This window comes from Metarhizium brunneum, chromosome 4 (assembly GCF_013426205.1).
Source record: "Metarhizium brunneum chromosome 4, complete sequence".
NCBI lineage: Eukaryota > Fungi > Ascomycota > Sordariomycetes > Hypocreales > Clavicipitaceae > Metarhizium > Metarhizium brunneum.
In genome coordinates this window covers 3,833,412-3,848,012 of record NC_089425.1, presented here as the reverse complement: position 1 = coordinate 3,848,012, position 14,601 = coordinate 3,833,412, and the positions used below count along the sequence as shown (strand labels likewise).

General features: G+C 54.9%; 7 protein-coding genes across 7 annotated transcripts; 4 read left to right on the top strand and 3 right to left on the bottom strand.

Moving 5' to 3' along the window:
* Window positions 1–150: 150 nt before the first annotated feature.
* Window positions 151–749, bottom strand: atnB_1 (Aspercryptin biosynthesis cluster protein B; the record flags this gene model as incomplete). The annotated part of the gene is made up of 4 exons (XM_014689767.2): window positions 151–192; window positions 246–400; window positions 459–514; window positions 592–749. The coding sequence occupies 4 exons, from the start codon at window positions 747–749 to the stop codon at window positions 151–153; spliced, it is 411 nt and encodes a 136-aa protein (XP_014545253.2).
* Window positions 750–1,247: 498 nt separating this feature from the next.
* G6M90_00g078540 (uncharacterized protein) lies at window positions 1,248–1,514 on the top strand (the record flags this gene model as incomplete). The annotated part of the gene is made up of 1 exon (XM_014689768.1): window positions 1,248–1,514. The coding sequence occupies one exon, from the start codon at window positions 1,248–1,250 to the stop codon at window positions 1,512–1,514; it is 267 nt and encodes an 88-aa protein (XP_014545254.1).
* Window positions 1,515–2,274: 760 nt separating this feature from the next.
* On the top strand, window positions 2,275–4,754 carry bzz1 (the record flags this gene model as incomplete). The annotated part of the gene is made up of 4 exons (XM_014689769.2): window positions 2,275–2,310; window positions 2,436–2,647; window positions 2,716–4,310; window positions 4,384–4,754. 4 exons carry the CDS (start codon window positions 2,275–2,277, stop codon window positions 4,752–4,754), a joined length of 2,214 nt encoding a protein of 737 aa, XP_014545255.2.
* Window positions 4,755–5,378: 624 nt separating this feature from the next.
* On the top strand, window positions 5,379–6,587 carry G6M90_00g078520 (uncharacterized protein; the record flags this gene model as incomplete). Its single annotated transcript, XM_014689770.1, has 2 exons — window positions 5,379–6,021; window positions 6,094–6,587. The coding sequence occupies 2 exons, from the start codon at window positions 5,379–5,381 to the stop codon at window positions 6,585–6,587; spliced, it is 1,137 nt and encodes a 378-aa protein (XP_014545256.1).
* Window positions 6,588–7,357: 770 nt separating this feature from the next.
* cat-1 (Catalase-1) lies at window positions 7,358–9,586 on the bottom strand (the record flags this gene model as incomplete). Its single annotated transcript, XM_066131090.1, has 3 exons — window positions 7,358–7,656; window positions 7,689–9,351; window positions 9,407–9,586. The coding sequence occupies 3 exons, from the start codon at window positions 9,584–9,586 to the stop codon at window positions 7,358–7,360; spliced, it is 2,142 nt and encodes a 713-aa protein (XP_065986998.1).
* Window positions 9,587–10,061: 475 nt separating this feature from the next.
* On the top strand, window positions 10,062–10,392 carry G6M90_00g078500 (uncharacterized protein; the record flags this gene model as incomplete). Its single annotated transcript, XM_014689772.1, has 2 exons — window positions 10,062–10,195; window positions 10,248–10,392. 2 exons carry the CDS (start codon window positions 10,062–10,064, stop codon window positions 10,390–10,392), a joined length of 279 nt encoding a protein of 92 aa, XP_014545258.1.
* Window positions 10,393–13,438: 3,046 nt separating this feature from the next.
* G6M90_00g078490 (uncharacterized protein) lies at window positions 13,439–13,795 on the bottom strand (the record flags this gene model as incomplete). The annotated part of the gene is made up of 1 exon (XM_014689773.1): window positions 13,439–13,795. One exon carries the CDS (start codon window positions 13,793–13,795, stop codon window positions 13,439–13,441), a length of 357 nt encoding a protein of 118 aa, XP_014545259.1.
* Between the last annotated feature and the right edge of the window lie 806 nt (window positions 13,796–14,601).

Below are 14,601 nucleotides of genomic sequence, written 5' to 3'. Positions count from 1 at the left end.
ACTTCCAGCAATGGGGCGGCGTCAGCTGTGCTGACACTGCAGAAAGCAAGACCGGGCGGCAACACTGTTAGGAAGCGGTTAGGCTAGGGTACTTTATGAATTGATACCAGCGTTTTATTCTTTTCATGTCTACATGTTTCTACTACGCGCTTATGGGTTTCTGAATGCGCAGATGAAGGGGTAGATTTGGATCTGCATCGGTTAGCTGAGAGCACCGTTGCGCACGGTGTGGCGGCCCATGATACCTTTTCGACATCCCACACTCCAGAGGTGGCGTAGACGTCCTTCTTCAGTTGCTCCAGGACGGCCTCCTTGCTCTCCCCCTTGCACACGACGGTGCTCCCGAAGAAGTCAAAGTTGGCGGCGTTGTCATCTGCCGGAACCTCGTTTAGGAGGGCGCCTGGACTATATAAGCATGTGCATGGGTAGTTGGGGTGTCTTGGGAAAGAGGTGCGCACCGCCCATTTTCCAATCGCCAGACTCGACATGGGGAGTCATGTTTTTGAAATGTGTTCTGAGGGAGTTAGTTCCTGGTTCCTTTAAGATCTTTTTTTTTTTTTTTGAAAAAAAATTGGCGCCGGGGAAACCTACGGTCTAACCTCGAGGCGCTTCTCTTTAACGCCCGGCTTGTCGGGCAGGATGACGAGGAATTCGCGGACTTTGGGGGCGGACGAGGACATTGTGCGAATGGGTGACGAGAACTGCGGGCGGAGAAGGGTTCCAAGGGGACGTGAGAGGCGGAAGGCCATTGTTGGAATGGAGATGGGAGGGGGTTGACTGGAGGTGGTGTTTATATGCATGGACGGGACGCATGTCGGGATTGGAGGATTAGGAGCGCGCCCTTTGGTGTGGGGTGTTCAATGGGAGGTTGCAGGGCGCAGGGTTGTGTGGGGTAGTGCTGGCATAGGATTTCGTGCTGCGAGATCCGTCGGGTTGTATGGGAGATGGCTGTCGGGCATGCAGAGTGCAGAAATACACCATGTACTCCGTAGCTACCTGCGGTTTGCGGTTGCAGAGTTGCATGCAAGGCTAACGAGGCAATGTGTTGTTGGCCCTGCCCAATGTACGGGTCATAATGGCGTAAGCGCAAAACACCACCGGGTAGTTGTATCCATTGCCTCCCATCTCTCTCCGGCAAGTTCAACAGGTGAAAACAATAAAAGGAGGCCCCATCTTCAAGTTACGCCTGAGCAAAGAAATGCAACTCCAGTCCCATGTCCCGCCCCATTGAAGAATCAACGCTCAGCATGCCGCCGGACCGTCCACCAGTCCACCTTGTCATCCACCGGGACGACACAATAGTCACCGTCGTCGGCGTCTATGCGAGACTCACCGACGCTAATACGGAATGTATATTCTTGGGCAAGGAAGCTGGGATGCAATTAACGGGCGAGTCGGGCGAGATGGCCCCCGACGACAGGGAGCTCATGCCCATCGAGCCGATGAGATGGGACTCGGTCGCCGGGGTGTCGTGCTGGGTCGAGACGCACCATGTTAAGCTGGCAAGGAGTTGATTGCCGCCGTATCGTGTTTGAGGTGTTTGGATGACGCGGTTCTGGTGAGGGGTTGTCGATGTTCCTGGCATGGTGACGTATTCAGGGTTTGAAGCAATACAACACCAAGGGAGTGCATTTCGGGGCCCGAGAGCGCAGAGTTGCCATGTTTTGTCATGCTGTAAATAAAGAACTGCATGATTTCATAAGCCGAATGGCCCTAAGAATGAGGGCTTGAAAATCGAGGCCGATTTACACAGTTTCGGTTGCTTCAGGGTAGGTCGCCGTGATGACGGATGTGGATGGCGGAACATGATCAGGCTAGGAGTGACGTAACCAGGGATCCTTGTCTGTCATGGCTTTTTTTTTTTAAACCAACGTTCGTGCGGGTAACAAGCTTCGGCTCGGCTACGGTTTCAATGTTGCATTTGCCCGGTTGCACAAAGGAAATTGTCTGGTGACGTCGGCTGCGCCTCTCCATGCCATGCCCAAGTACGGAGTACCTGGGCAGCTTGTGCAGCCACAAATTAAAGTATGGAACCGCAGCCGCAACCCCGGCTTCTAGTTTCGTCGAACTCGGACGACACCTGGACTCCACCACTGCGGCTCATTCGCGCATCCATCCCGCTCGCCTCCAACAAACCAGACATAACCCCCCCTTCCAGTCCGCCCGAACCTGGAATCGACCAATATCGACTTGCCATACACACACGACGGCCTCTACCCCCTGAATGGACAGGCCGGCTGAGCAGTGTATGATTGCAGCACTCACCGTTCCGTCATGGCCGAGGTGGAGACCTTCGGCGCCGTACTGAAGGCGAGTCGAATGTTGCACGATTGCGTGTTGCATGTTTGCTGACGCCCAACCCCGTCGCCAGCACCGCGGACCGCCTGCATCCTCCCGCCACACTGCTGCCAGACCGCATGCTAACTGATTCTCAGGATGGGTTCAAGCCGGCGAGCGCCTGGGTCGGCCACGGCATTGCCTGGCTGGAGGATATCCAGCAGTTTTACCGCGAGCGCTCTCTTATCGAGAAGGAGTACAGCGCCAAGCTGAGCGCCTTGGCCAAGAAGTACTTTGAAAAGAAGAATAAGAAGTCGTCGCAGCTGAGCGTAGGTGATACGCCTGCATTGACGCCTGGGTCGCTCGAGAGGTATGACGACGCTCCCGCAAGGTTGCCCACTGCGAATGAGCCGCAATATCCATCTAACGCCTGTCCAGTGCTTCGCTCACCACCTGGTCGACTCAACTCACAACCCTCGAATCCCGAGCTGCCGAGCACGACAAGTATGGCAACCTCCTCGTCTCACAAGTTGCCGAACCCCTCAAATACTACGCGGGCCGTTTCGAAGAGCTGCGCAAGCGACACATTGAATACGCCGACAAGCTTGCCGCCGAGCGCGACGCGTCCTACGGCGACCTGCGCAAGGTCAAGGGCAAATACGACGCCGTCTGTCAAGAAGTCGAGAGTCGGCGCAAAAAATCAGAGTCGCACTACGACAAGGCCAAGGCCCAGAGCGCCTACCAACAGCAAATCTACGAAATGAACAATGCCAAAAACAGCTATCTCATTGCCATCAACGTCACCAATAAGCACAAGGAAAAGTACTACCACGAATATGTCCCCGAGGTCATGGACAGTATACAGGATCTTAACGAATTCCGAACGCTAAAGCTGAATGGGCTGTGGGGAGTCGCTGCTACTTTGGAGGGCACAATGCTGCGAGATAGCTCTAGCATGATGGACCACTTGGGACAGGAGGTTACCCGAAATTTGCCGCACCTGGACTCGATAATGTACATGCGACACAACGTGGGGTCCTTCCAGGAGCCCGCGGACAGGGAGTTTGAACCCAGCCCCGTGTGGCACGACGATGCGACCATGGTGGTGGACGAGACGGCCAAGATTTATCTGCGGAACGTGCTGAGCAAATCCAAATCGCAGCTGGGCGAGCTTCGACGGGAGGTGGACAAGAAACGGCGCGAGGTGGAATCGGTCAAGAAGCTCAAGCAGCGGGTGCGAGACGGGACCGAGAACAAGGACGAGGTGGAAGTGGCGCGCTCGCTCTTCGCCATGCAAGAAGACCTTCACGCGGCGGACCGACAACGACTAACGGCCGAGGTCGAAACCGGCACCATTACCGCCGTTGTGGGAGACGTCACCCTCGGAGCAAAGAACCACAACTTCAAAGGGCAGACATTCAAGATGCCGACCAACTGCGACCTCTGCGGCGAGCGCATCTGGGGACTGAGCGCCAAGGGCTTCGACTGCCGAGACTGCGGCTACACCTGCCACAGCAAATGCGAAATGAAGGTGCCCGCGGACTGCCCCGGCGAGCAGAACAAGGACGAGCGCAAAAAGCTCAAGGCTGAGCGCCAGGAAGCCGCCAATCGTCTTGTGGCGCGGGATCCCGCGGCGCCTTCACACGTCGCGGATCTGCCCGACCTGACCAGGTCAAACACGATGAACTCGCTGAGCTCACATTCAGCCAAGAGATCGGTATCCGGCCAAATCACCCCCGCTGAACTGGATGCCGGCGAGCCGCCCATCGCAGCGCGCCCGAGCATATCGCCGAATCCTACAGGCGGCAGCGTCATCAGCACCACCACCTCGGCCACGGCCGCGACGGGAACGCGGAAGAGAATGGCCGCTCCGCCCCCAGCTGCGTATGTTAGCGAACTACCAGGAAGCGGGGTCAATGGCAACGGACACAAGGAGGAGAGGAAGGGAAAGATGCTGTATGCCTTTGAAGCCAGTGGTGACGGGGAGCTGTCGGTGGCCGAAGGCAGGGACGTGACTCTTTTAGAAGCAGACGGTACGTTGAAAAGACACACGCTTGCTCGCGTCTTCTCCATGTTTGTGTGCACGTGTTTATTGACAAGACGCAGATGGCTCCGGCTGGGTCAAAGTGCGGGCCGGCTACAAGGAAGGCATCGTCCCCACGTCGTATGTCGAGCTGGCAGCGCCGTCTGTCCCGACGGCCACGCGGCCCGAGTCGACGTACTCGACGTCGACGACGTCGTCGACGGGGCCGGGCGGCAAGAAGAAGGGGCCGGCGGTGGCGCCGCGCCGGGGTGCCAAGAAGCTGAAGTACGTCGAGGCGCTGTACGAGTACGCGGCGCAGAGTGCGGACGAGCACTCCATGGTGGAGGGGGAGCGGTTCGTGCTCGTCAAGGAGGATCCTGGGGATGGGTGGGTGGAGGTTGAGAAGGCTGGCGTTACGGGCAGCGTGCCTGCGAGTTATGTCCACGTTGTGTAGGCGGCTTTGGCGGGAGTGAATGGGAGTGAAGGGGAGCGGATGCATGTATGGTTTTGGCATCGGTTTGGATGAGGGTAGCATAGCTTAAATTGTAGATTATTAATGCCGTTTTGGGGTGAGTGGTGAGCAAAGAAGGGGGCATGTGGGTGTAGAAGCATGGTGTGTCGTCAGGTATGCATGTATGATATAACTGCCAGCCAGGCAAACGATGAGGTCAGTGTAATGGGAGCTTGATGAGCCAAGACGGACGTGCGTTTCGGAGGGACAGTCCAGCCTGGTCTTTGATGAACAAGTCAAGGCCGTGGTGATGTGAACGTATAGCGCCTGGTCTGACTACTGCCGAGATTTATCACGCTCGCAATTTCTGTCACTAAACTCCTTACCCCAACCATTTGATAACCGCTAAACTAAGTGAGGTTAGTAACATTGAACTGATCAAGTGCATGTGAGCACCTGTACCTAATATCATGTCTTCTAGGCCCTCTGTGTAACCTTGGCTGCTCAGCCGCACTCGCCTTCTCAGCCCTTATACCGTGTAGACGGGCTACCAACAACCGTCGACATCATGTTTCCCCTCGTGAGGCATATATCTGCTGTATTGGCCAGCCTGCAAAAACTGCGAATATGAGTCCAACTTGTCCAGATAAACGGGGCGCCTTTCCCGGCGAGGATGGAAGCCAACGCGCGCCACGACCAGCACCACCGCCTTTGCCTCCCCGGCCAGCAGGATGGAAATCCAACAAGAGTAACCCGAGACCCCAAGCCGCGAGCGCCAGTGATTTTGGCCAAGCTTCGCAGCGCCATCTACAAAGCGATGGCACTGGCTTTGAAAGACAGCCGGCGCCATACTCTGGCGGCGGATTCCAACCTCGGGACCAGCCTTTGTTTGAAAGGCAAAGATGGCCCTATCAGCTCTCTCAGGGCCAGATGTTGGACAAGGAAAATACTTTATACAGCAGCGTGCCACGGCAGATATCGGAGACTGGCGCATACCAGCCAGCGCCGTCTGGCCAGTCTACAGCTCAGGACAGCACATCCCCGCGAGCATCCACCGTCCAGCAAGCTCGAGGCAGTGACGATCCGCCGAATGCTGCAACAGCTCAATGGGATCCGTTGTATTACTCCAACGGAACCCCGACTGCTGTCCTGACGGAACTGCTAGACGAGGTGTTTCGCTGTCTCGACCCGCAGCAAACGGGGTACATCCGACCCGAGACCTACTCGTCTTTCCTCACGGCCATCGGATGGCCCGAGACTCAGGATCTGTGTATGGACCCCTGCCGCAGGTCATTCTATTTGCTTTCCGCCTTGAGAATCACCTACTAACTACCTACATCAGGGAAGTTGGGCATGAAGCCCGGCATCGGGCACACAGCCGAGGACGCGGGGGACATGTTCTTCACAAACTTCCTGAGAGCTCTTGACATTGAGCACACCTACACCAGACGCCATGCGGGGCTCCTCATCCCCGGCAGCCTTGGTATGCCGTGGATCACGGGCAGGGGCTTCAGAGACCTGTTTGTATTCGAGTTTGCCGCCGAGCCGCTGCTTGCCCCTGCGTGCCTGGACAGACTTGTCCGGGTGTACGGTCTGAGTCGGGGCCGCGGCCTGATACCAAGAGAGTGCTGTCTGCGGAGAAAGCCGGCTGAGGTGGCGGAGCGCGAGCGCGTAGCTGGCGAGAGGGCTCGCGCTGGAAACTTGGAGCTGCTGGAAGCTATGCGTCTTCATTGCGAGATTTCCAAGAGGGGCAGGGATAATGCGAAGGAGCTTTTGTCGCCGTATTGGTATACGACTCGGGCGTATGGGGGTGGCTGGTATAATGACTTGATTTGAGGGGGGATAATCTTCTCAGACTTAATTACTGGCTAGACTGGCTGCATTGGACAAGCTTAACTCTCGTATCGTCGGGTCTAGGGTGTCGAAGAGGCTGAAACTTGCGTCGTTCAAACACAGACCCATCTTTGAATCACAGGTCGCAATTGCCGTGATTTGTAAGTGTGAGAGATGTGCAGCTCGCACATTGCAAGCAGAGCGTATCCCTTTGAATGTGCGGAGGTCCAATTGATGTATTCGACCCACTTTGGTATGATATTTGAAGATACTTTCTGATACGGGTAAACAGCTAGTAATATTTTATATTTATTTATATCTTAAAAGATATAAGGTACCTAATTTCTTATATAATTTCCTAGTAAGTTTATGTATCTTTTTTATCAGCATTTATCATTGGCCAGAACCCTGGTCCGCTACCCCAATTGGACCTGCGCACATTCAAAGGGATAGAGCTCACAGTTTAATCCAGAGATCCAGGAAATCATCGTCCAGGCGGGTATCACGGCGGCGATATCTACACGCGGTCAAGTCCTGCGGCGACACCTGAGCCGCGGTCTTCAAGAGAAAGACCTGCACTGTCCAGCAGTATCAGATGAAGGTGTCAATCTACATTCTTGGATACATGACTACGGTTCAACCCGCGGTAAATATGCCCTTGGTACAGCTCGACGATTTGACCAGAAGCAGGATGAATACACGACTACGACATGACCCGCGGCAATATCCCCTGGGTACAATCTGATGCCGCAAGGGCACACCTGAGGCGCCATCTAATACGCAACCTGGGCAGCCAGCCCGTCCAACTCCCGGTCCCAGCATCGATGCTGGCTCATCGACCAGAAGAGCTGGTCCAAAAAGTGCTTCGCACCCTTGGTCGCCTGCACAACCTCCTTCAAGCTCTCGGGCTTGGGATCCCTCAGCGTGACAACACCGTAGCTCAGCACCGCATCGCCATCCCCGGAGAACCGCACACCATCCAGCTGCACGGCCTTCCTGACAAGGTCCACGGCCTCGCCCGTCGCAGCAACAGTCTTGAGGTGGCCAAACGCCTCGCGCACGTAGTGCGTGACTCGGCCCATTTTGGCCAGCGCATCGACAGACTCCCCCCGCCAGGGATGAAGACGGCGTCAAACAGCGTGCTCCGCTGCCCTTCAAAGTGGTGGTCCGGAACGAGGCCCCTGGCCGACTGGCTGTCCTCGCCGGCGGCAAAGACAGGCGAGCGCCGTGGGCCGAGAACAACGGGAATTGCGCGCGCGGCCTTGAGGGCGGTCACGACGGCGCCGTACGAGATGGCGTCGTAGCCGTCGGCGACGAGGACGGCGACCTTGCGCGAGGCAATCGTCACCCGTTCGGGGACGTATTCGAGCTGGCTCAGCCCGGCGGCCGTCTTGCCGTGGTTCTGCCCGGGAGACGGGGCCGGGCTGGGACCGCCGACCATGGCGGCCACGGCCCGCGCCAGGCCCATGTCAATATCGGCGAGGCGCTGTGTCAGGCGCTCGTAGACGATGGGCTCCTCGCAGTGGTCTAGCTCAAAGGAGAGCGCGGCCGCGATGTGCCTCTTCTCAATGTCCGACATGGAGTTGTAGAAGAGCTGCGCCTGCGAGACGTGGTCCTTGAACTTGTCGCTCTTGGCTCGCATCTTGACGCCCCTGACCTCCTGCGGGTGGTCGACGTAGCCGCCTTCTTCGCGGGACGCCGGCGGCTGCGCCTCGAACCGGTTCGGCCAGTAGTTGACCTTGCCGCGGGCAATCGTGTGCCGCATGGCGCCGTCGCGGTTGAAGTTCATGACGGGGCACACGGGCCTGTTGACCGGCAGCTCCTCCCAGTTGACGCCGAGCCGGCTGACCTGCGTGTCAAAGTAGGAGAAGTTGCGGCCCTGCAGGAGGGGGTCGTCGGAGAAGCCGACGCCCGGCACGACGTGGCTCGTGCAAAAGGCCGCCTGCTCCGTCTCGGTGAAGAACTCGTCCACGTTGCGGTTGAGCTCCAGCTCGCCGATGTAGCGGACGGGCACGAGCTCCTGCGGCCAGACCTTGGTGGCGTCGAGGACGTCAAAGTCAAAGTCGTCGGCCTTGGCGTCGGGCACGACCTGGATGCCAAACTTCCACCTGGGGTAGACGCCGGCGTCGATGGCGTCGGCGAGGTCCCTGCGGTGAAAGTCGGGGTCCTGGCCGGCAATCTTGAGGGCCTCGTCCCAGACGAGCGAGTGGACGCCCAGCTCGGGCGTCCAGTGGAACTTGACGAGGTGCCGCTCGCCGCGGGCGTTTTGGAGCGTAAACGTGTTGACGCCGAAGCCCTGCATCATCCGGAAGGACCGGGGGATCGCCCGGTCCGACATGGTCCACATGTACATGTGCGTCGCCTCGGGGTGCATGTACATGAAGTCCCAGAAGTTGTTGTGCGCCGACTGCGCCTGCGGGATCTCGCGGTGCGGCTCGGGCTTGGCCGCGTGGATGAGGTCCGGGAACTTGATGGCGTCTTGGATGAAGAAGACGGGCATGTTGTTGCCGACAATGTCCCAGTTGCCCTCCTGCGTGTACATTTTGACCGCGAACCCGCGCACGTCGCGGACCGTGTCGGCGGAGCCGCGGCTGCCGAGGACCGTGGAGAAGCGGACGAAGACGGGCGTTTCCCGAGACGTGTCCGTCAAGACGCCCGCGTGGGTGACGTCCTCGGCCGACTCGAGGAGACGAAAGGTGCCAAAGGCGCCGGCGCCGCGGGCGTGCACGACACGTTCTGGAATTCTCTCATGGTCGAAGCGGTGTATCTTGAGGTCTTGTCAGCGGAACAGTCCACCGTGGGAATTCGCAACGCTACCGGACCTTTTCTCGAGCAAAGGCGTCCTCGAGGAGCGTGGGACCCGTCGTCTTGTCACTGCGCACGCGCAACCAGTCGTCCGTGTTGGACTGCTTGGTCCCAAAGTCTGCCGTGATTCTGTCCTTGGGCGTGGGCTCTACCATCGAGGCCTCGAGCTGGTCCGCCTTGGCTGTCTTGGTCGTCATGGCTGCGGTGTTGATTGGGAATGTCTTGGCTGCAATTCGCTGCTACTATCCGTGACGTTTGCTGGTCGACTATATATCCACGACAGCAAGACCCGCGTGCTCAAGGCCCCCGAGCTGGTACATGACTGGTATATGACATCAACCACCTTGGACAGACCAACCAAGATTGCCTATTGGGATAATCGCAGCGTTGCATTTCGCTGCGGATGACGGCCGCCATTGCGCCATGTTGATGTAATGATGAAGTTGTCAACGGTGGCGTGCGGCCGGACGGAAACCTCCGAGCCGTCCGGATCGGGATCGGGATCGGGATCGAGGACCGGGACCCACCTACCGTGACGCTTGTAGTCAGAGTGCGGCACATGTGGATGGAAAATAGGCCATGTTAATCTACTTTAAATCTAGAGCACCCATTACTTTCTTCTTCCGCCCAACTTGCATCCCAACACTTTTATTTGCGCAGCAACCGCCGACCATGATTGTCACCAGACGTGTAGCGTCTGCCGCCCTGAAGCCGGGCATCCCTTGGCGAGCATGTCCCCAGAGGAGGACATTCGCCGACATTTCCGGCGCAAACAAGCCCGCACGGCCTGCCGAGATTCAAAACAAGTATGTCCTGCATCTAGATTCTCGTGTAATGTACTAACCCTCGTGTATTCAGCACCACGCTGTGGATGACAGGCTTGGCGGGAGCAGGATTGGCGGCTTGTTATTTCATCTTTCTGGCGAAACCAGAGGCCGTCGGTAGCGAAGTGACTGGCAACCCAGAAAAGGCGAGGGACCCAAAGATGGCTAGAGAAAAGTAGATTTTCACGAGGGCCACGGCAGTAACGTACGTGTCCATCACCACCATCTGCCCCCAAGATGCCATAGCTTGTATCTGTAAAAAGTCTATATACTCCGTCTATTTTCAGCAAGGGCGAATGTGCCAACTACCACGCCTTATGACCCCTATTGAGGACGAGATGACGCTTTTCCCTACCCCTTCCTGTGACGACATGAAACAAAATGGATCAACACATTGTCAAGTTTATTCGCTTCCGGTAGTTGAAAAATAAAAAGACCTGCACTTATAGAATGCACACTTCTGCCTTGAACGGACTTATAAATACTCAAGTATGTATACCTCTGCTTTACCTCTGCTGTAGCGAATGTCATGCTATCATGACTTGCTTGCGATGATATTATACTGCTTATACGTTATACGACTCTTTCGTATATATTATTAGAATTTCTCGCGAGCTGTGAAACCGATACTCGAATGGGTCATCTCCTGAAATCTGTTTAACCTAGCTGATAAAGCCACGCGGTTCTCCTGCTCAACATGCCGACACGGCGCACCGTTTGTGAGTGACCGACCAAGTTGGCACACCAACCATATCGGACAGTGGTCTTCAGTATAAAGGCTTGCCAGAGGACATGAAAGCACCCTAAGACGTGATGTCAGGTTCGTAGTGTCCATTAGACATGACAAAAAGATGCAAATTGCATAATCAGCAGTGCCCGTTATTTCAAATAGCGCACACTTGTTGACTCCTCGCAGCAGCCTCGGATATCTTGAGTGATTAAGTATCCGGAAATATTATCGCTACAGATAGCCTAGTGTGTCAGCCTTGCGCGAACGAAATTCGCCGCCAGTTCCTGATGGCAACTGTTACACGGAAATGGCGTTGGTTACACAAGGGCTACGGTCACGGGATTAGGGCAGAAGGTCCTCACCGACTTCTTGTATAAATAGACGGCTTCGGTCCCTCAAGGCCTTGAGGAAAACCAAGGACCTTTGATACCAAAGACTGTTATTAGATGAATTGAGTAAATTGCTCCAAGCCCTCTACTGAGCCCTTGTCACAGCAACTTACGCAATGACTGCTGTCGGTAGAAATAATGTCAGCCACGCATAGTCCTTCGCAGCAAGTGCCAATGGAACCGAAAGCAGTCTCGCAAAGGGCTCCGTATGCAAAACAGTGCTGTCCTCCGATTTCTCCGGTCAGCATAGGTCTCGCCATGCCTAGCTGGGCTACGCTAACCATAATGGCAGCTGAAATCTTCATGTTTTTGAGCAGGTGCCTGATACAAGAAGCGAAACTGTGCGAATGTTGTTGGTAGTTCACCACGGGCCCTGATACAACCCCTGGGCTGGATCTGGGCGTGAGAAAGATGTGGGAATAGACTGAGCTGGCTGTCGATGCTAGTTCAAAAAGACGGGGGTCGTCGTTTCTTTGTACTTGTGTCAACGAGTACGTCCTCAATTGAATCATCAATCGGGCTTTCTAACCAGCCGGGCATTTTCATCTACATGGTTCGAATTGAGTTATAAAGTTTAAACTAGCCCAAGGTTCAAATTAGAAGCTGGCTAGTTAATCAAGCACCAAGTCCGCGTTCCATGCGACCCATGGCTGCCCATTGTGACGACTTGTTCGTGACGCCTTGTTCTTACAAGCCGAGATGGTACGTTGGCGACGGGCTATTCTATGCTCACAAATCGCGATATGCAAACTGCCCAACGTCCAAAATGATTTGCTGAGTGACCTTGACTTGGGTCTTGAGGGATACTTTTCGGCTCCGAATTCGCTGAGCCAATTTGACGAAATATGTGATACATGACGTGCCAAGACATGAATGCGAGTAGTCCTGTGGCCAACTCTGGTGGAGAGGTACACTACGCGTATTTACCTACTCCGCGCCATAGGTACATGTAGCCTGCCAGTAGTGATCGGTAGTGCCAGCGTGCTATTAGTACACAAGTATCTACGTGTCATGAAGCCTGCGGTGTGTGGTTGAGTCCGAGTGCCGGCCAAACGCTCAGGTGGTGCGTTGGCCGTTCGCCGTCTAAGCTCTGCGCGGTGTTCGGCGTGCCTCTGCATAGGCAAGTCGATAGAAGAGTCAAGTCAAACAATGCGAATTTGATGGCAGAGGGTATCTTTACAAATCCCAAAGAGTTGGATCTATCTATGACTCCAGACATGCCGCTCCCGATTATCGGCTCTCAAGCACCCACGTCAGCTGAACTAGGGGGTCAGTTGCACAGAGACCAATTGAATATGTTTTCTCCAATTTTCAAACTCGCAAAGACTATTGAGTCCAATACGCCACTGCGCAGTTCCCAATTTCTTATTCCTTGGCAGAGACGGAGAACTCTGTTGACTTTTATGAGCCTGAGAAACTAAAGACGTGCCGGCTCAAAAACGGACCATGTTGCCATGGATGGCTTGAAAATGACAATCGTAGCGCTTCGCAGCCAAGTATTCAACGTTGCACGAATTACGGCCGTGCAGGTCAAGAAATACTATGCGTATTGGCACACATGCTGGTCGAGAAAATTTGGGCGAATCAAAGCTGCAAAAAGTCATGCCTCTGTATCAAAAGTGTCATGCCGCTCTATCGATTCCCCTTGGAAAAATATAAGAGAAGATGAGCACAACAGCATAATTATCATTTTAGATATCTGGCACACACTTTTCAATATAATTTAGGCCAGTGAAGGGCACCGCATTAAATTGAAAACCTACACAATATATCCTATGTACTAGGAAATACTTTGACTGCGGCAATAGAAAAAGTTAGTCAATTAGTTCATTAATTGCCCCCAAACTAACAACGGTATCCGCAAGTGTCGATCCATCCACCAGGTCATCCAGGCGGGGTGATAAAGTAGCTGCATGGTTGCTCAGCGTTCCAACTAAGCTCCCCGGTTGTGGTCATGTCCAGCTATAAAACAGGCCCCAATTCCGTAGCTCGATAGATTCAACAAAGCACCAGTGCAGTACTCAGTTCGGTGCGTGTCTACTAGTCGTGACAACGAGACTAGCCAGCCCAGTTGGCCCGTCGCAACCAGACGCGTGCTCCATGTACTTAGGAGCTGGCGCTGTTCTCCTCCCTCGGAATAGCGTCACCGTCCCTGCCCAGCAGGCCGCCGAGGCCGCCGAGGCCGGCACCAGCGCCGCCACCTCCTCCGCCGAGCAAGCCGCCGACGATGGGGATGCCGGACAAGGCGGAACCAGCACCAGCATCGCCGCCTCCTCCGCCGAGTAAGCCGCCGACAAGGGGGATGCCGGACAGGAGGGGTCCGAGCAAGTTCCCGACGAGAGGGATGCCAGACAAGAGGTTGCCGGCTCCGTTGGTTTGTGGCACAGGCGCAGCCAGGCCCGTCTGGGCGGCTGAGAGAGCCAGAACGGCGGTAATGAGCGTAGAGTCGATGGAGAATCTCATGTTGAAGGTTGTAAAAAAAAAAGATGGTATTCTCGCAAAAGCGATGTTGTGAAATTAAACAGGATGTGCTAAAAGAAGGTTGTGACGGAAGCAAAACTCGCCGGCGTGTCTCAAATGCGGATTGGGAGATGGAGAAGAGAAGAGGAGAGAAGAAAGCACCCGTGATATATAACATTGAGGAAAAATAGAAACCATGTATAGATAGATGCGCACTGCATACTTTGCTTGGTATCAAGACATCGATAGTATCGCCCGTGCCCCAAAGCGCAGCATTGCTTAACCTGCGTACTTGGCCACACCGGAACATAGAACATTAGCGGCTACTGCTTTCAGCTAGCTTGTCGTGAGAAAGTACCCTTTAATCAACGCGGGGGAAACTGTTTTCCTTATGAATTAAGGTTAATTCGGTGGATAAGCTTTTAGTGCTCTGACCCCAAGTGGTGTGGCGCACCCTCTTGCAAAAATATACATATATACAGATACTTTCAGATCTGGGGAGCCTGAAACTAATTTGTTTCAGGGATTTATCCGAGACGCTAAAGCCAGTGCCACAATCAACTACCGACAGTGGTCTCGGCCCTATGTATTCTCTCTCCTATACATAGCCAAGATGGAGTAACACGGGTATTCATTGTCTCATATATAGTATAAATTGCGATCAGCGAGGAGTCCATTCTATGTGGGTCAGAAACAGGATTTGGTCGCAATAAGCGCGCCCTGATCGTCTTGCTCGAACTTAATATATGTTCTGGGCCAGTTAGGAATATATCCAATTCGCCATCGTTTGACACGAACCACAAGTTGCT